Source organism: Engystomops pustulosus, chromosome 1 (genome assembly GCF_040894005.1).
Source record: "Engystomops pustulosus chromosome 1, aEngPut4.maternal, whole genome shotgun sequence".
In the NCBI taxonomy this organism is placed as follows: Eukaryota; Metazoa; Chordata; class Amphibia; order Anura; family Leptodactylidae; genus Engystomops; species Engystomops pustulosus.
In genome coordinates this window covers 208659674-208680273 of record NC_092411.1, presented here as the reverse complement: position 1 = coordinate 208680273, position 20600 = coordinate 208659674, and the positions used below count along the sequence as shown (strand labels likewise).

At 41.9% G+C, this 20600-nt stretch overlaps 1 protein-coding gene across 1 annotated transcript; it reads left to right on the top strand.

Annotated features, from left to right (window-relative positions):
* The first annotated feature begins 2021 nt into the window (after window positions 1-2021).
* METTL14 (methyltransferase 14, N6-adenosine-methyltransferase non-catalytic subunit) lies at window positions 2022-18174 on the top strand. The gene is made up of 11 exons (XM_072119200.1): window positions 2022-2178; window positions 4397-4485; window positions 5553-5640; window positions 6396-6476; window positions 11906-11993; window positions 12353-12443; window positions 13664-13805; window positions 15250-15342; window positions 16565-16681; window positions 17127-17337; window positions 17714-18174. Exons 1-11 carry the CDS (start codon window positions 2113-2115, stop codon window positions 18016-18018), a joined length of 1371 nt encoding a protein of 456 aa, XP_071975301.1. The 5' UTR covers window positions 2022-2112; the 3' UTR covers window positions 18019-18174.
* Window positions 18175-20600: the final 2426 nt, after the last annotated feature.

Genomic DNA, 20600 nt, shown 5'->3' with positions numbered 1-20600 from the left:
AAGTAGAGTAGTGGAGAAATGTATGCCAAATTTCAGTTTTTTTCATAACGTAACACAAAAGACATCATCCAAATTTTTTAACTAATTTGTAGTACTATGTGTCTCGGAAAACAGACACAAAATTCCATCATTACAAAGTTATAACCACGTATAGTGACACAGGGCAGATTTGAAAAATGAGTCTGTTTCGTTGAGGACAAAATAGAGTCCTGAATGGACTAATATAAACTTGGACTTACCGTGTTCATGCACTCCTGGTGTGGCGTGCCGCAATTTCTCTTTGCCTTGCCCTTTGTAAACAAACATGGCCACGTCATGGAGCAACCATGGGAAATCTGGAGCGCCGGACAATATAAGTTCAAGTGTATTTTCTTATGTCCTCTCTCATATTGTGGCTTCCCTGTTCCCTCACATATTGTTAGCTCCCCTGTCCCATCAAATATTGTGGCTCCCCTGTTCCTGGGTGTTAAAAAAAAATTGGTGTCACTTAGCTTTCCTCGTTGCCCAGCAGTCGTGCTTCATCTACTCTCGGGCTCTCAGAAGTGAGAGAGGAGTGAGATGTGTGGTGGTAGCAGGAGCTGGTCCCACCTCCTGGTATCGGCTCTGCTCTCTAGTGTGTCGGAAGGTGGGGCAGTCCGGGACATTCACCCTACCGCCGGGACAGCACCCAAATACCAGGACTGTCCCAGCAAATTCAGGATGGTTGGGAGCTATGTAAATATGAAGAAACTATATCTCTAAAATTCAGAAACGACATTGCTTTTCCTTTTGGGCCATGTTCCATTCCTCCCAACCATCCCGGTTCCAGTGGTACAGTCCCAATTTTTCGGGAGGAATGTGCAGAAGGTTTTTGCTGAGACATCAACTCTGCCGGCATCCTCCAGATGCAGACAGAGCTGAATATTCATAGCAAGCAGTTCTCTATACTATCACTGTGACTGTGTTTTTTCTCACTGCTACATACAGCAGAAGGAAAGAAAAGAGGAACCATTGTGGGGGGTACATGGAAAGGTAAGTATTATTATTATTTTATTTTGGAGGCACAATAAGAGGTGGAGCTGCTGGGAGGGCACAATAAGAGGGAGAACTGCTAGGAGGGCACAATAAGAGGGGGAACTGCTAGGAGGGCACAATAAGAGGGGGAGCTGATGGGAGGGCACAATAAGAGGGGGAGCTGATGGGAGGGCCCAATAAGAGGGGGAACTGCTAGGAGGGCACAATAAGAGGGGGAGCTGCTGGGATGGTACAATAAGAGGGGGAGCTGCTGGGAGGGCACAATAAGAGGGGGAGCTGCTGGGAGGGCACAATAAGAGGGGGGACTCCAGGGAGGGCACAATAAGAGGGGGAGCTGCTGGGAGGGCACAATAAGAGGGGTAGCTGCTGGGAGGGTACAATAAGATGGGGAGCTGCTGGGAGGGCACAATAAGAGGGGGAGCTGCTGGGCGGGCACAATAAGAGGGGAAGCTGCTGGGAGGGCACAGTAAGAGGGTGAGCTGCTGGGAGGGCACAATAAGAGGGTGAGCTGCTGGGAGGGCACAATAAGAGGGGGTGCTGCTGGGAGGGCACAATAAGAAGGGGAGCTGCTGGGAGGGCACAATAAGAGGGGGTGCTGCTGGGAGGGCACAATAAGAAGGGGAGCTGCTGGGAGGGCACAATAGGAAGGGGAGCTGCTTGGAGGGTACAATAAGAGGGGGAGATGGAGAGCAGTGAGGGGGAAATTATACTGTGTGGGGCTGAAGTTAGGGCTGGAGCAAAAGGCGTCACTTAGGGCAAAACACATTTCCATGAGGGGCATATTCTGTCACTCTTTCACTGGTATGAAGGTTGGGGGGCATTAATCTCACTCACTCTGACAGAAGAGAACTTAGTTACCCGAGATGCCAGTAATGTGTGGAAAAAATAGTTTTCAGAATTGAACTTTTTATTTAAAAAACATAAATAGGAAGTAAAACTTTGGAGGTTAAACAGCGAGTTACTGGCAAGTGCCCGATTCAAAGATGGCTGCCGCGATCGCTCCCTCCGTGTAGTGGACTGTTTTGCCTGATGTCATCAGATTGCGACGCTAGGAGGAGCTGGTTGTAGCGGGCGAAGTGGAAACCGGGAATAGAAGCAATGAACAGCCGCTTGCAGGAGATCCGCGCCCGGCAGAAGCTGCGCAGGAAACTATTGGCCCAGCAAGTAATACACACAGGGAGTAGCGGGGGCCTGCGGGGCGCTGGGAGTTGTAGTTTCCCGTAGCTGCTGGAGCTTGCAGTGCAGTACAGTGCACAATGGAGATTATGTATTATTATAATGGAGGATGAGTGTACTCACCTGTAACATGGGTTATGTGCGCGTGTCCTAGGTTTATAGGTGACATTACAGGATTATCAATCCATATGTACCTTATAGTAATGGGGAGACCTCCTCATCACCCACCCTCCTGTGTAAGTCCCACTATACAATCATATACCTGATAGTAGGAACCCACACAACAGGAGTGATGACTGATGATGTATAGCAGGAGGATTTACATCTCATTCAGATACTAATAAACATATTATACTGGACAATATACTGGAGTAGTTCAAAGCTATCGATCAATATATAACGTATGGCCCATGTCTAGCGCCATACCACCCCAAGAAACATGTCTTGAAATAGGCAGCCCCCTGAGCCTGTCCAGATTCCATGTACCACTGTTCATGGCACTGATTTAGGATGGACTGTTACTTAGGCCCAGTTCACACCTCTGTTATTGACCTCGGCAGCTAAAATGATGATAAAAGAAGTCAACTGTTTGCACCACTTCTGTTATTTGTGAAGGAAAAAATGGTGCTGCAGCAATTTTACACTTTTTACATTTGACCTCATTTGCATAATTTTTAAAGCCTTTTTTTCTTAAAAACAAGGGCATAGGAAGCTTAAAGAAGAGCACATCCAGCCAGAGAGGAGACACACCAGTATGTCAGTGTGTTTGGTTTACAATCCTTCATCCTGCTGGTAGATATCCTTAAAGGGGACCTACCACCACGATTCTACCTATAAAGGTAGAATGGGTGGTAGGTGGATGAATGGGACGTAAGGATAGCCCTTTTTGGGCTAATCCTTACGTCCCGGCTATCCTTTTGTAAACTTTAATCAGTTGATATGCTAATATATTTAAGCGGCTACTGGGGCGTGGAGTAGCCAGACATGAGGCTACTAGTCGCGGCTACTCCACGCCCCAGTAGCCTTGTTCCTCCGCCTACCAGGTAATCTTCGTGCAAATATCCTGCGTTCTGCGCAGGACGCAGGCCTACGGGTGTGCGGCCGTAGCTCCGAGGCCGGCGCTACTGCGCATGTGCAGACGCCGGGTGCTCGGACGAGGGCGCACAGCTACGAGGTGCTGCGCGCCGAAGATTACATGGTAGGCGGAGGAACGAGGCTACTGGGGCGTGGAGTAGCCTCATGTCCGGCTACTCCACGCCCCAGTAGTCGCTTAAATAAATTAGCATATCAACTGATTAAAGTTTACAAAAGGATAGCCGGGCCGTAAGGATTAGCCCAAAAAGGGCTATCCTTACGTCCCATTCATCCACCTACCACCCATTGTAGCTTTATAGGTAGAATTGTGGTGGTAGGTCCCCTTTAAATGTTACAGTTACAAAGATACACTATGTGAGGCATGTTCTTATGTTGCTAGTTCCTTGGTTGCATACAGTTACAGCACATTGCGATGTAGCAAAATACAGATTAACATGACAACATTACATTGTATAAGGGGAAATGATTAAAGTACGAAATACAATAGTGACAATAACAAAGGCTAGACAGACATGCATAGGGGTAACACTACAGTAGGGGTGCTAGTGCAGTGTTAACAGTGTTGTGGTGAATCTGTGGTGTGCTATTGTTGAAGAGACACTGCCCATAGCTCCACATTTGCCAAGTGCTGGCACTTAAAGGAGGGCCTGACTTGCTTTGTTGGAAGACCCTTCTAAGTATTGTTTTAGTTATAGAGGATGATAATCAAACGGAAGTGTGAACTGGACCTAAATTGTATGATCATGTTGTATCTCCCCCTATAGCTCATGAAGGGGGTAAATTACCCTTCCATTCCTCCATACGGTATCATAGTCAAGACTTCTGAGTCAAGCTCCAGCTTTTGCTCTAAATTTCTATTACATTACACCAAAAGTTTAACTTTGCTAGTGGTGCTGTTTAAAGTAATTTTTTATAAATTCTCTTTGGAGCCGCTGTTAAAGTTGTCTTTTGATAACTGGAAGTTATGATCTGATGTCTTGGTTGGTAGGGGGTCTGAATGTCATTACCCCTATTGATACTGAGGATGATGGTGCTGTAGCATTAGTGACATGGCAGAGATTTCTAATGAGACATCAGTTGGTTACTCGCTGCACTATTGTATTTTCTGCAGCTTGGAGCTGAAAGTGCTGACAACATTGGAGCTGTACTAAACAGCAGAGATGAACAAAGGGAGATTGCAGAAGCCAGAGAAATGTGTCGGTGAGTAAATCTAAATGATAGTCACTAGATTATAACAAGTGTTACAAGGTGTGCAGAGACATGTGCTATAGCTGGGCGGCCATATCTGTGTGAGGCCTCACGCACATGAACAGACCTTTTGGACAAGGCAGCAATAAGACATATTTTAGATTTTGCTTCCCGATACGGTCCTGTTGTTGTAAGGTCCGGTTAATGCACAATACAAGTCTATGGAATGGAGGATGTGAAAAGGTGGCTGACAAACTCAGTGTAGACCAATCCCTACTACCATAGCGCTTTGTATGTATCTATTGTGTCTGACACTTCTTTCTCCTTCGCTCTGAGTTTAAACTACATTTTTAGAAAAAGGGTTTATAAAAAAATCCTTTTAAAATCACAATCTCTTGCTCTAACACGCTTTTAACCCATCCATGTAAAAACATATTTCTCTGATCTCTATGCTAGCTTAAAGAGGTAGTTTATATCCTGGGACTACAGTTCCCATGAAGCCTTGCATAGCAGACTCCTCCTCCCACTCAGCTCACGAATAATAGCCCAGTCAATAAATAAACTCTTGTTTCATGATCAGGCTCTTTCTCCCCACATGTAAATCATCATGAGAGCAGGCACAGGGCAGAGATGGCATGCCTGTTACTCCAGTCCACCCCATCCAACCAGATGATATCTGCACATCTGTAATAGAGTGCGAGGAGGGGCTGACTGGTTCCTGTGACATCTAATGAAGTGCCAAAATCCAGGTTAGGAGAGGTGACATGACCTGCTAGTCAAGCATGTTATCTTCTGCCCTGAAGTGACAGAGAATTCACATTACTAAGATAAAGTGTCTTTATGTCATTTATTTACCCCAATTTTGGTTTAGGTCTGAAAAAAACCTTTCAGCTCTAATACAGCCAACTACATACACAATTTTAGCCCAACTAATGTCTTCACTTTAACGGTATTGTTGGGGGGGGGATGATTCCCCGCAGGGTATGAAGGCATGTCAGTGCTAAACCTGAGGGGAAGGAGAATAATTTGGTGAGTATATGCACAATTCTTAATGGTGGAAGTACTGGTTTTTTTTTAAGAGCTTCATATGATACATCCGGACCTAGTCTGAAGCGGAAACCTCCAGAGGAAGGGGAAGCAGATGAAGAAGTGGTGGAAGAATGCAAGGTAACATTACCTACTTAAAAATGACTTCCCCAGAAGACAGTCTCCTATGAAGCACAAGATACCCAGCAAATCCCTTATTGCAATGGGTTTGGATGTAGAAATCCCTGACCATCCACTCCTAGTGTCTGCACTCTCCTGCAGTGTAAGCTGTGGTGCTGGTGCCTTATTGCAGGTCCATCAGGGCTGGCCTGTGGAGATGATCTCCGCTCTGGTTTATACACTGAACTTCGATGGTGCCTAGGACTACGTGATGACTTTTGTCCATGCAATTCACATGAAACCTCACCAGGGGCAACTGATGATGGCGAGTTTAGTCACGTCGAGTTTGATTGGCTGTCTTGTTATGGCCCCGCACATGGGGTATCTCAGCCTGGATCTCTTTACTATGATTAGATGCAATGTAGTAGCATGATGTGGAGTGTGACTAGGGGTTATGCACCATGTGGCCCTCTCTTCAACTTTCTTATAGTGAAAGCAGCTGCCTTGAACCTTACAGAGAGAAAACATATGTTGGATGACAAGACCAATTTTCTGAAGAGATAATTCATGTCATATTAAACACATGCTGACCAGAAGTATATTCAGATACTGTACGCAGTGTGATTAGATTCAGCAGGACAGTATTTAGTCATTGAAAACACTCATGGCTTTTCAGTAACTTCTGGTTCTCCAAATGCTTAACATTGTGCTGTTTTTGTTACTTAACAATTACAGAGATCTGTATATTGATGGCATATTGATTTCTTCACCCCTAGGATGCAGTTGAACCACAAAAGGAGGAAGAGAACTTACCCTACAAGGAAGAAATTTACAAAGATTCCAGCACTTTCTTAAAGGTACTCATAAACGTATAATTTACTTTGAATATTTATTAGAACAGATCTACTAAAAGGTAGGGGTGGGATATTTATATGTTTGTAAAATGTAAAAACTTTAATACTTTAATACTTGATTTAAAAAAAAAAAAAAAACAGATCTACTTCTCAAAATTTGTAGAAAACCCCTTGAAAGCTAGGACGGGGAAGGGGGGGGATGTAGGGATGGGATAAAAAAAAATAGACAAATTGTACCTTTCCTGCTCCAGGTAGTGGCTCCCGTGGTCCCTTGGTCTTCTGTTTAAGACCTGCTTGGACAATTAATGTTGGCCAATCAGATGCGGGTAATGGAGAAGGTGAAGTGCATTTTGATTTTTTTTTTCCAGGTTTCCTTTAAAAAATTAGGTAAAACCCTTTTTCTAAGCCGGTTGATAGTGGAGTAGTATTGTCCATTAGTCTATGGTTTTGTGCCGAATGGGATTTTTCCTCTACTCATCAGCTGTATCGGTAATTAAAAGCACTGTGAGGCCATCCACTACTGAAGTCATGTAGGATAAGCCATGGCTTTAGGATACTTCAGCCTCTCTGAGACAATGTTTGACAGAAACAAATGTGGCTGTCTACGCTCATTGTGTTCTATTCTATATCCTGACAAAGCGTTGTGCCTGCTGGCCTTCTTCTACGGACACTTTGTGCCCTCTTCATTGCAGTTCTGTAAATGTCATTAAGGAATGTCTTTTTCTATAGTAGTAATGTTATATGGTCTGGTTGACATTGTGCTTAGCATGTGCAGCAACAGCAAATGGTAATCTTTAAAGAAGACCTATCAATAGAAATTTCACCCCTCACACCAGTTATACCTGCTGATAAAGAGTTAGAAGTTCTCCCCATATCACCTCAAATGATTTGCCCCAGATGTTTTTGATATGCAAATGAGTAGAGTTGAGTCAACTTCTGAACAGAAGAGTTAAGTTTTCTCCTGGACAGCCATATAACCATGCCTCCTGTCCTTGATGACAGGCTCCTTTTAACTCAACTTACTCAGTTTGCATTCTCAAAGTCTGTGGTAGCTCCAGGACTCTCTAGGTCAGTGATGGCGAACCTTTTAGAGACACCTGAGTGAAGTTGGCCCCCCCCCACCTTGTTCAAATCAAACAAAATTGGGGTCAAACATTTGTGCTGGTTTGTGCAGCAAAAATCTTCGTTTGTGCCGCTATCGTTTTTAAGATTTTAATGAAAGTTTCCAGAGATCATCAGAGGTCAACCAGCCCCCCCATATTGCCCAAATCAAACAAAACTGGGACCAAACAACTCTGCTACGTTTGTGCTGCTCAAATTTTTGTTTGTGCTGTTTTGAATACATGAACAAAAAATTAAAGGTCAAAAGTTCAAACAGCCCCCCCACATTAACCGAATCAAACAAAACGGGTGTCAAACGTTAGTGCTACGTTTGTGCAGCAAAAATTTTCGTTTGTGCCGCTATCATTTTTAATATATTCATACTTTTTTGCAGAGGTCATCAGAGTTCATTTCTTCCAAAGTACAATGTGTTTGCTAGCTCCCCCTGGTGGTCAAACCAGGGAAGTGTCACTAGGTTTGTTTTTTTACCAGTTCATCCTAAACACCTTAAACACCTGAACATACCTTAAAAATGATAGCGGCACAAATGAAAATTTTTGCTGCACAAACGTAGCACTAACGTTTGACACCAGTTTTGTTTGGTTCGGTTAATGTGGGGGGGCTGGTTGAACTTTAATTTTTTGTTCATAATTCAAAACAAAAGCAGCACAAACAAAAATTTGAGCAGCACAAACGTAGCAGAATTGTTCAGTCCCAGTTTTGTTTGATTTGGGCAATGTGGGGGGGGGGGGGGGCTGGTTGACCTCTGATGACCTCTGGAAACTTTCATTAAAATCTTAAAAACGATAGCGGCACAAACGAAAATTTTTGCTGCTCAAACGTTTGACACCAATTTTGTTTGATTTGAACAAGGTGGGGGGGCCAACTTCACTCAGGTTTTAGAGACTGAGTGCCCAAACTACAACCAAAATCCACTTAGTTACCTTGAAGTGCCAATGTGGCATTTTAAGCAGTAACTTGTTGCTGCCTGTTCTTCCACATCATTCAATTGTATCGGCCGCCTAATGCCACTAATACAGTTGAAAGAAAGAGGGCCATGGTCTCTCTGTACAGGAAGAATGGTGGGTCCAGCAGGATGACCTCCAAAGATAGTGCGGTTCTGTCAACACCTTCTCACTTTTCCCGCAGTTCCAAACAGTCAATGAAGTGTCGCTTTAAAATAGCGCTGATTGCAGTTGCCTGGGACTGCAGGAAGATTTGGTGGATTTGGTCCTGTTTGGTGAACTCTGTCCTGCAGTGATGGCCTGAGAGCCCACAGGTGCCATAGGTTCGCCACCACTGCTCTAGGTCAACCTAGACTGGCACTTACACTGGTCATCAGACACGTGCCATCTCTTATGTAGAAAAAGCTGTGAAATTTTAGCAGCAGAGCACTTATAGCGGGTTGTCGGGTGAAATTTCATCAACCTGGGGACTGTTTTGGGGAATTGTAGAGGGGGAAATATATAGTGGAGTTCTGCTGTAATTCAAGTTTTTCTCCTCACACCCTTATACTGATGGATACCATCCATATCAGCTTGTAACATCTCTTCTAGACTATACTGTACTTACATAGCTTAGTGTCATCAGCAGAAATTAACCCATCCTTCAGGTTCACCAACTATTACCAATGAGTGCACTTTCTACACTCATAGGAGTGCTGCAAAAAACTTAGTTTCCTCAGTGAAAAAAAATTACGATTTTCAGATCTCAAATTTCAAACAGTTTTCAGTCAGATTTTTTCAGGTTTCAGTTTTTCATGTCATTTTTATTTTACAGTTTCATCCGTTTTTCACACATGTTAAAAAAAACACTGATTATTGTGGTTTATGTTTTTTATATATCAAAAAATGAATGATAAGCAGAGTATATTCACATTAGTTTTACTGACATGAGGTACTGCGTTGTAGAGTGCGCTACGATTTTCTCCACAGCAGTGTAAGCATGTGTGGAATCCTCAGATGACCCCAGTTGACTATAATGGGTGGGCGTAATATGGGTCCCATCTATCACAAACTCTCATTTGCATATAAAAAAAAATACCCATGTGAATGAACCTTAAAGGGAATCTGTCACCAGAAATAAACTGATCAAAACGCTACTGCCATTTCTATCCAGTGCCTCGGCTTCAAATCAATCATCCTGTCATGTATCAGGTGTGGTAAAAAATCAACTTTTAGTCCACCTATTTATAGCACAAAGTTAGGGAGGGAGCTCTGTTGTAAAACCTACCCGTCTCTGCCACTTCCCTACTCCTCTCGTACTGCAAAGTTTTGATGTCATTTTGATGTTAGTGGTCAGCTTCTAACACACACACACAGTGCATACAATTCACATTGTGTGTGCATAAAAGGAGCGTTCAAGTCACCAATTTTTCACCGTTTTGCAACACATTTTGCCATTTTTACTCATCCCACAAAAAATTAGGCCATTCAAATTTCGGTATGAAAAAGTTATTGGCATCAAAATATGGCTGAATTAGTAAAAAATTGTACAAAAGTTAAATTCTTTTTTAAATGTATTGAACACAATAAAACTATATTAATTTGGTATCTGCATGATCGTAGTGACTAAAGTAAAGGTCATTTTAAAGCACACAGCAAAAGCCGTAAAAACTGAGCAAATGGCGCAGATATGTGTGGATTTTGTTGTCAACTTCACCGCATTGGAATTTTTTCCAGCTTCCCCCGTGCATGGCATGGAAATGCTGATATAGGAAGTATAGATTATTAAGCAAAAAACAGCTCTGTAAACAAAAAAATAATAATAAAGTTATGGATTTTGAAAGGAGTGGAGCAAAAAACCTGAAATGCGAAGTGGATGGCATTGGCGACAATGGGTTGAGGGTCAGTGGATTATTCTATTTTGGGATGGATGTTTTTGATTGTGGGAATATCCCTTTAATAGAGGGGATTATTTTCTATCTTGGCTGCTGTTAGAGCTGTCTAAGCTTTGCTTTTCCTGAAAGAGATCTTCTGAGGGCCAATAAATACAACAAAATGCACAACACACTGTGTAAGAGTTGCTCAGGAAAATCTGCTAGTCGGAGAATTCTCCACGCGCCCGGGGAAATAGCTGTCACATAAAATGACAAAGGGGCAGCGGAACGAACGGCACAAAATCAAAGGTTTGCGCTAATGTGGAAAGGTTACTAATATATTCCATTGAATGGTTTCACGTTTCACAAATGGAAAAGTCAATTAGCCTCCTGACTTGTCTCAAGCCATTACTTTACTCCGGACATGTAATCAGCAACAGAACCGGGTCTGTGAATTCTTCCTGGTAATTTATCTTGTGACGCTCGGGTTCACCGGAGCATTTTAAAGACTTTGTTACTACTGTATTACCACACAGGCCGGCCATAACGTTATATTTACACCTAAAGGAGGAGTAGAAATCTAAAAGCATAGGCTTACATATGTTTATTGTATGTGACTAGTGCTTTGGGTTTCTTTAATATTGAAATGGTTATTCTTACTATAATCTTCCTTTAATTTACTATGGGGAAAACAAAACCAATATTAATTTCCATAACATTTGGTCCCGTTTGTACATGACATTAGTGTTTTCCTTCCATCTTTATATTCTTCATTATGTACCGTATATACTCGAGTAAAAACTGACCCAAGTATAAGCCGAGGCCCCTAATTTTACCACAAAAACCTTGTAAAACCTATATATTTTTTTACTCGAGTATAAGCCGAGTTTGTGGTTTCAGCACAATTTTTTGTGCTGAAAAACTAGGCTTATACTCGAGTATATAAGGTAAATAGTCATCTGGAATACTGGGTTTAATTCTACTTGAAAGAAGGAGTAGCACAGTATCTATTGCTCTTTCATGTTACTGATTAAGGCTCCTTGCCCACAATGTATGCTACGCTTGGGCAGGGACCAGGGTACGGCATAAGTTTTGCTGGAAAAGAGGAGGGGGAATCGCTGCTCGCCCCTTTACTCTCCATAAGGACGAGTGCAACCCAGCTTTTATCTACTGGAAAAGCTCTATATTTTTCCCACCGTTGGTACCATTGGGTGGATGTATTGCCCATTGAAATGAATGTGGTTGTATACAACCAAACTGTGTACAAGGGGCCAATTTTTGCCCTTCTGAGGGTGCTTTCACACGTGGCGTTTGCATTGCATTTACACAAGGTTACTAAAGGTTCCATTAAAATTAGTAATGACTTGAATTGGAACCGGTGATGCGCTCATGCACAGCGCTCATGGATGCTGCATCTATAGGTATCAGTGGGTCTGTAATTTGTAGTTCTCATTACCTTCCACCAGTCACTTTTCTGTTAACCTCATCGCCCTTTGACCTTTTCTGCCTGCAGGGGACCCAGAGTTTGAACCCTCACAATGACTACTGCCAGCATTTTGTGGACACAGGCCACAGACCCCAGAACTTCATCCGAGACGTTGGTATGATTTTTTTCCCCAATGTGTTCCACTTCTTGGGTATTACTTTTATCTAGCTGTTTGTGGTTGCAGGAAAAGCTTCATATCCCTAAGTGTAAAAACAGACAGTGTCATTCATGTTCCTCTGACGGACTTCCTAAGGTGGGCAGTGTTAGTATGCTTTTATCCTGACCCTGTAAAGTACATCATGTGTATGTATCAGTAAGGAGTTAAGGGATTAGTCCTGTCTGGAGGCCGCCAGACACATATGGCAATGCTTTATCATCTTGTTCTATCCCAGATGTAACGCATGATCGTCTGCAGATGGTTTCCAGGGCTTGTTTTGCAGAACCTGTTAACACCTTCCCCATTTCTTTCTTCAGGATTAGCAGACCGGTTCGAGGAATATCCAAAACTCAGAGAGCTGATCAGACTGAAGGATGAGTTAATTTCCACATCCAATACTCCTCCAATGTAAGTCTGTCTAGTCAATCTAGAGATGGATTTATAGTATGTGTATATCAGACATGCTCAACAAAGGTGGGAGTAATTCTAGTACTGGTGGGTCCTGTTAAATACACACATGCACCGATTATGAATATATAACTGCACACACACACACACGTATAATGGCTATAATATGTTCTGGTACATGTCTCTCTACAAATGCTATTATAATAGTGGACAGGTGATTCTCCCTCTATTATATACTGTTTATGATTACTGCTCGTGATACAATGGTGGTGTGATATACTGGTATCCCTTTATCTATCTGCTGGGATGCATCTTGCTTGTGGAAGGTTCAGTGTCAACAGCCGAAACTTTGCCTGCTGAATAGGCAGTCAGTTGCTGAACATACAAGCCCCGGTGGTGCTGCTGCCTGTTCATTAAAAGTATATAGTGTGTCTGTGGAGATCAGTCAGTGCTATGTATGGAAGTAGCCACTTTAGTTTTATACTGCTACCTTCATGTTGCTGTGAAGCCACCAGGCAGCTCTTTACTCCCTCCTGGTGGTAGTACAATGTCGCTGCACCAGATTGTACTCTATTTTTGACTGTTGAAGCAATATAAGTATTGCAATAAAAGTATATGCAGAAATGGCTCTGTCTTTGACCCTTTTGATTTCAGTCTTTTGTTCCTTAGAGAGAATTAAAGAACACTCCATGTGTCTTTCTGTGGTTTTAGTAATGGAAATATGGATGAAACCATGATAAATGGCAATACACTGATGAGCTCTATTAAACAGGGCTGACCTGCATGCTCCCCCAGAAAATGTTTGTTTAGGGACCACCCAGTGTGACACTTCAGGCAAGCATCCTTGTCTTCTTCACTCTTAATCAGTTATTTGCAAACGGGCCATGTGGTAGAGAAGAATATATATATATATATATATATCTCTATATATCTCTATATCTCTCTCTATATATATATATATATATATATATCTCTATATATCTCTATATATCTCATGTCTAACCCCCAGTTTAGGGTTTGTAAGATGTCCTCACAAGTCCCATTTATTTCAATTTCAATTGGATACGGTGCTGTATTCTGGATAACTAATTGGCCATAAAGCCCAATCTCAAAGTCTCTGCTTTCTTTACTGTGTTGTCTATTTATGAGAAGAATTTCCCTATGTGTTCACTCTGCTGTAGTCTGTGACCTGCGGAAACCTTCCTGTTTTGCTGATACAGGTACTTACAAGCAGACCTTGAGACATTTGATCTAAGAGAATTGAAAAGCGAGTTTGATGTAATCCTCCTTGAACCCCCACTAGAGGAATATTTCAGAGAAACTGGCATTGCCGCTCATGAAAAGTGGTGGACCTGGGAAGATGTAAGTATCCGAGTTAAGACGGCAGTATCTAAACCTAGCATCTTCATTATAGATGAAGTAGACTAGTCAAGTGTTTACCACCAGGAGCACTACAGGTGGCCATGGCATACCCCGGTGTAAGAGCCTAGTGTGGGCCACACCAGATAGAAAGGGTTCATTGTTACTTGTGCCCAGTTCTGACCCATCAGCAGAAATGTGGATTTGTCCGACCAGTCACTGTTTTCACAGTCATCCATTTTTTGCTCTTTGAAGTCCTTCCTTTCTTTTTCCATCCAACACTCCAGTATCAGGCACTTCCATATACAGTGAATGGAGCAGCAGGTTGAGCATGTGTCATTCATTCATTTAGTGAGAATGGAACTCCAATTATTATGAACTAGTGATCGGTATGGCTCCCAGCAATTGACACTCCTCCCCCCCCCCCCCCCCCCCCCCCCCCCGATCACATTGTTGTCACCTATCCTTTGGATGAATGAAACTTGGACTTCCCTGTTGATGAGGATCTGATACCCAGAATAATCCCTCTAGAAGCTGCTTACTAAAGTAAGCAGTTACCAAACCCCACCCCGGTAATAGCAGTGTTGAATCACTAGGTTTATCGGTACATACTGATAAGCTAGGAAAACTGCAGTACATAGTTTCTAGGGACTGGATCCGGATGACATATAATCCATTGTAGCTAAGGGACATTGCCATCCAGTGCACCTTGCGGTCATCTTTTCTTGTTTGTGCAATGAGCCACAAGCAGGGCAACCACAATATAAGAATAGATTGTGTAATGTCCCTTGGGATTTCATCTTTGACCAAAGGTTAATTCTGTCACCGACCTGTTAGTCCGAGTTCAGATCAATCTGTCTGTAAGCAGTGCTACAGGAACCCATTTCATGAAAAGAATTGAATTCTGCCTCAATGTTTTAATTGGGCATCTAAGTCCTTTTTCTTTCGATTATAGATGTCACAGCTAAAAACAAGCTATAAATTATTTGATTTGGGGGTCTCCTCACATTTTGGTTTGCATCCAGCATTTGCACTGGGAAGGCTCCATACCTGGCGTGTGTTCGGAGGATCTGCCCCCCAGTCTATACTAATAGAGTTGGCCTTTGGCATATATAAGCTACCTGTGTAACACAGTACTTCCTGGCCCATAGAGGAGGGACTCCTATGTATTCCCTTAAACCTCTGGCCACTCCGTTTTCTCCAGGATGCTTTATCTTTAGTGTATTGGCCCCAGTGTATTAACCATTTTCAGGACAGCTTCAGGATCCTTACTACACAATATCTTCTATGTATTGAGTCGCATCTGCTCCACATTAGAGCTGTAGTTTTGATGTCAGACTTGCTTTTATGCCGTAAGCCCTGGGACTTAACGTCCTGTCAAAATGTCTGCACTGTATTAAAGAAGTCATTCTCTTCTCCTAACAAATGAACCTGTTTTCCGTTTTAGATAATGAAGCTAGATATTGAAGGCATTGCAGGCTCGAGGGCCTTTGTGTTCCTGTGGTGCGGCTCTGGAGAAGGTCTGGACTTTGGTAGAATGGTAAGTGGGATAATCCCTGTTATCGAGCTGCTTCCTGCCTCGCTTGTCATATGCACACTTAACAAGTTGTGTCTGTGATGAGGTAACGTAATATATGAGACGGTGCTAGAAGTTCCTGGTGATATACAGGCAGCCATGTGTGCTCTATTCACCGAGGGTCCTATTCTTGAAGGCAGGTGTTTCATTATAGTGTCTATATTTTCTGTATTACATAGGCATGAATCCCAGTAACAGATATTTTGGATGGTGGTGGAATTCATTACTTTTCAATTTTAAGTTTGACATTAGGGACTAGTTGCACGGAATTTTACTGATCAGCTATCTTAAAGATGACCTTTTGCCATTTCAATCTGTGCGGATCAACATACCTTTCTGTAGGGCTGCTTAACAGATTCATGGGCCACTTTGACTTTTCTCTCTAGCCCACCCGGTTGCTGAGATATCAGTCTTGCTATCTGACCATTATAATACCCTCCCCAAGCGTCACAAATCCAGCAAGTGCACAGAGCGATTTTCTCTGACCAAACTCGCTTATGGGCAACAGGCTTTACTTAAAGGGGTAGTACCATTACAGTAAATGTATGCAATTCTTTTAATGATATAAAGTTATATAAGTTTCCCATATACTTTCTCTATCAATTTTCTAGATCTCTGCTTGCTGTCATTCTATGGAAAACTTCTATGTTTACTACTAGTGGACAGTACTCGGACCGTGGTCACACAGGTGCACGGCTCGTTATAACATACACCTCTGATTACTCTATGATATAATGAGCCGTGCACCTGTGTGACTTAGAAGTTTTACATAGAATGACAGGAAGCAGAAATCTAGGAAATTGATAGAGAAAGTATATGGGAAACTTGTATAACTTTTTATCATTAAATCTCAAAAATAACAATTTGCTGAAATTGGAACACACCTTTAAATAAGACTTGCAAACAAGCCATTTAAGAATGAGGGTAGGCTTCTGCAGGACGTGGATGATGCCACTGCAATATGAAAGTGAAGCTTCATATTCCCCCATGTATCACATGTTGCTGATCTTTTCTTAATGTAAAGCCGTAATGCTATATGTGAGAGCTACACATGGTGTCAGTAATTTGTACACATTTGCATAGTGAATGGCTTTGGGTTCTATGGGGTTATTCATATGAGGTTGCAGGAACCTCAGATATTTTCAGTGTTTTATTTCCCAGCCCTTTTTCTGCTTCATGTGTGCAGTGCTTGCGGAAGTGGGGCTTTAGACGATCTGAGGACATTTGTTGGATAAAAACTAATAAAGACAATCCTGGCAAGACCAAGACCTTGGACCCGAAGGCAATCTTCCAGAGGACAAAGGTACAACCTTCTTATCTGTCACCAGAATGAGACATTTGTAGGATAAACAAGAACAAGCGTCAGATCTTGTAAATCATCACGCCTGCTGTGGGAAAGCGGCAATATATAGCATGGTAACGTATTAAAATAAAGTACCAGCTAGGAAAGCACCCAGGCCCTGCTACCGGAGGTGATGGATGTTTTCATCTTTTAATGTGATGATGAAAAAATTATAGAAGTGGTGCATCATCCTGACAGATCTCCGTCTGCACATTATAGCAGGTGACCGTTTCATAAATCTTGAGAGAAAGCGGTGAGAAAAGCAATTTTTATACAAGCTATAGTGTTACCAAGTTCTCTTTAGTAGATGGTGCATCAGAGTTGTATTTCCGACACCCATCCCTATATATAGCACTTGTCTCACGTCCACTCTCACCTGACAGGTGTTGTGCATTTCTTTCCACAGGAGCACTGCCTTATGGGTATTAGAGGAACTGTACACCGCAGCACCGATGGCGACTTCATCCACGCCAACGTTGACATTGACCTGATCATCACAGAGGAGCCAGAAATAGGAAACATTGAAAAGCCTGTAGAGATCTTTCACATTATTGAACACTTCTGTCTGGGGCGCAGGAGGCTCCACCTCTTTGGCAGAGATAGTACAATCAGACCTGGTGAGTATATCTCAGAAGACTGAAATATAAATGTATGTGGTGGATGTTCCCATCAATTGTTCCTTCTCTTGGGTGAAAAGGTATGAATGTGATCATTCTAATGGATGAAAGCCGTGAGAGTCACGGCTTGTTACCAGCTCTGTGTAAGGTATCCTGAGAGGAGGACCCACCACTATCATGTATATAGGGCCTAATGAGGCATAGCAAAAGGGATGAGCTAGAGGGCACGCTGTATATAATCAGCATCCTACAAAGAACATCTGGCTATGATCTTTTCTACCCTTTTCTGTAACCCAAAGTCATTTTTTAGGAATCCTTTAGTTTTTAAGTTTAAATGGAAAAAAAAAACAAACCTTTTTATTATTTGCCATTATAGGGTGGCTTACTGTGGGACCGACTCTGACCAACAGCAACTTCAACTCCGAGGCATATTCATCATATTTTAATGCTCCTAACTCCACATTAACGGGCTGTACTGAAGAAATTGAGAGGCTTCGACCCAAGACACCACCACCAAAATCAGACCGCGGCTTTGGTACAGCTCGAGGTGGCGGCCGTGGAGGACCTCCTGTTGGTAGAGGAGAACGAGGCAGAGAGAGGAACAGAGGAAGCTTCCGTGGAGATAGAGGAAACTTCCGAGGACGGGGAGGTCCTCATCGGGGTGGATTTGCCCCTCGTTGATTCATTCCTAGGAGAGGCTTTTAACCTTTCTTTTTATTCCCATGTAACAAATGTTATGTTGTTGAAAGAAAGAAAAAAAACGTTTTTTTCATAAAATGCAAGACTTGTCACTGGGAACTATGTTAATATTTTTTATAATAAACAATACGAAATTTATATTCTGGGATGTGATGAATATCCTATCACACTGTATTAATGTTGGACTTGTGGTATTCTTATCATTGTGTTTTTTCCATAGAGATACAGCAGTGATGCACAGGTTCTGCTCAGTTCTTTATGAAGCATTGCTTTTAACTCCTTACGGACACAGCCCTTTTTCGTATTTGAGTTTCCATTTTTCACTCCCCACTTTCAAAAATCCTTAACTTTTAGCTATATGAGGGCTTGTTTTCTGCGTAACAAATTGTACTTCCTAGTGATGGTATTTAATAATCCATGCTGTTTACTGGGAAGCTGGAAAAAATTCCAGTGTGGTGAAATTGACAAACACATCTGCTGTTTTTATAGCTTTCAATGTGCGCTCCAAATGATACCACCTCTTTATTTTTTAGGTTGTTATGATCATAGAGATACCAAATTTATATAGGTTTTATTATGTTTTAGTAGAGTGAAAAAATTTAAATATTTTGCGGCATTATAATGTGAAACACTTTCTGAGCAGTTCCATAGAGAAGCCTGATATCGAAAGTTTAATCGTTCGAAAAACAAACTGTAAATTAGAGTTGGAGATGTTGCCCATGTGGTTACTGAATTTATTACTGAGGAAATTTAGGAGTCTGAGTTACCAACTCCTCAGCTCTGGATCGAATGGCATTTTGGGATACAATGATACCTAACATGTTTATATTATTTCTTTTTATTGCATCAATATTAAAATGAAAACATACGTTTAACAATTCACACAAATTTTAAAATGATCCCAAGAGTAAGTTGGAGCCCGGCAACCCAGCTGTAACAAGTCAATATTACATTATATTGCAGTATCAAATATTGGCATCCGCATTGGTTAGATAAAGATTAAGCTGGTAGTTACCTTACTGCTGTGGCTGCCGTCTGCCCCTCGTCCCGACGCGCGTTTCGCCTATTGCTTCCTCAGGAGGCGGTAAATTTTTTTTTTTAATACATTTTGTAAGTTCCCCTATTCTTTAGGGTGTTGTAATTTAGGTTGGGGGGAAGTTACCCTTATTCCTATATAGGACGTAGTTAATTTGGGTTATAATGTTTATATTATTTGTTTATTTTTATATCAGTTCTAAGCAAAGGGTGGGGTGATCTGCAATTTAGAGTTTTTTACAGTATTTTCAGAACCCCTAGGGTACTATATGCCCCCCCCTTCCCCGGATTCTTAAATCCTATGGGTAGTCTCCTACCTAATGTTATAGATTGCACTGAATTACAAACCTCAAAGCAATGGATCATCACCTCCCAAAGACGTTGCAAGGGCGCCTTTCCGGCCCAAGATTGTAGCTCCTTTGCTGGGGGTACCTAAATGGTTAACACCTGTGATCTGTATACTAAGGACGCTTCACTGTTTCCACTTGTAGCAGTATAAAAAAAATTGCACTCATCTGATACAGAAAAGTACAAACAAAAGAAAATAGTACTAGAGTTGGGGTAATGTATTACTAAATCATCATGAAGTCACAAGTCTAAAGCATCGCCTACTTTTCTGACACTTTCTTTTATGTTCTAAATAAGTGGAACGGAGGCGGCATTAAAATGGGACTGGGCCCTTTGTGTTCTGCTTATGCCAAGGCCTTAAGTGGTTGTCAGTGTTATTTCTAGAGGAAACAACCAAGGAACTTCACAATACAGAGTTCTTAGAAATAAAAGCCCTTGTATTGTTATTATATAGAGAAATCAAGAGATCTGACAGGTCTTAGAGCCCCAAGTGACTGGTCACCTCATGCTGCAGTCCAACATTTGTTATTTGCACTTATCTAAAGGTTAAAAGGGAACATTTTAACTTCAGTTATTTCTTGCTACCACCAGTTTTTTCACCACTAAATCTCTTGAAGTGTAACTAAACTTTGAACACAATTGATAGAAATTAATAATGCAGATGATGTTTAACTTTGTTATATACAAAGAAGCCTGTTCATATTTAAAATGACTTAACACTTTACAGTCACTGGATACTGTAATCACCTCTTAAAGCTCAATCATTGTTCAGGAAATATGCTCAAAGGAATGCAAAGAGTTAATCATTAGCCTCCTTATCTCTCTGAAGTGTATGAACCTCAGAAGGCTTTCAGAGACCCTGCTCACTACAGGAGAAAAAGCAGAAAAAAGACAGAAATGCAGCTTTACTTAAAGGGGTATTCCCATGAAGACATGATTGTTAAATGTACTCAGGATAACAAAATAACACATTCTTTAATTCACTGTTATTAACAAAAATACAGCAGTTTGTAGATATAATTCCTGGTGTATGCAATTTCAGTTGCCCTGGTATGTGAACGTAAATCTAATGATTACGGTTGGATTCTTCTCATGAATAGCTTTTTGTGTCATCACACTGCAGTGCTCTCTGCCCCCAGCCCCTCCCTCTGCTTTACAAGACCAGCTCACACACAGAAACG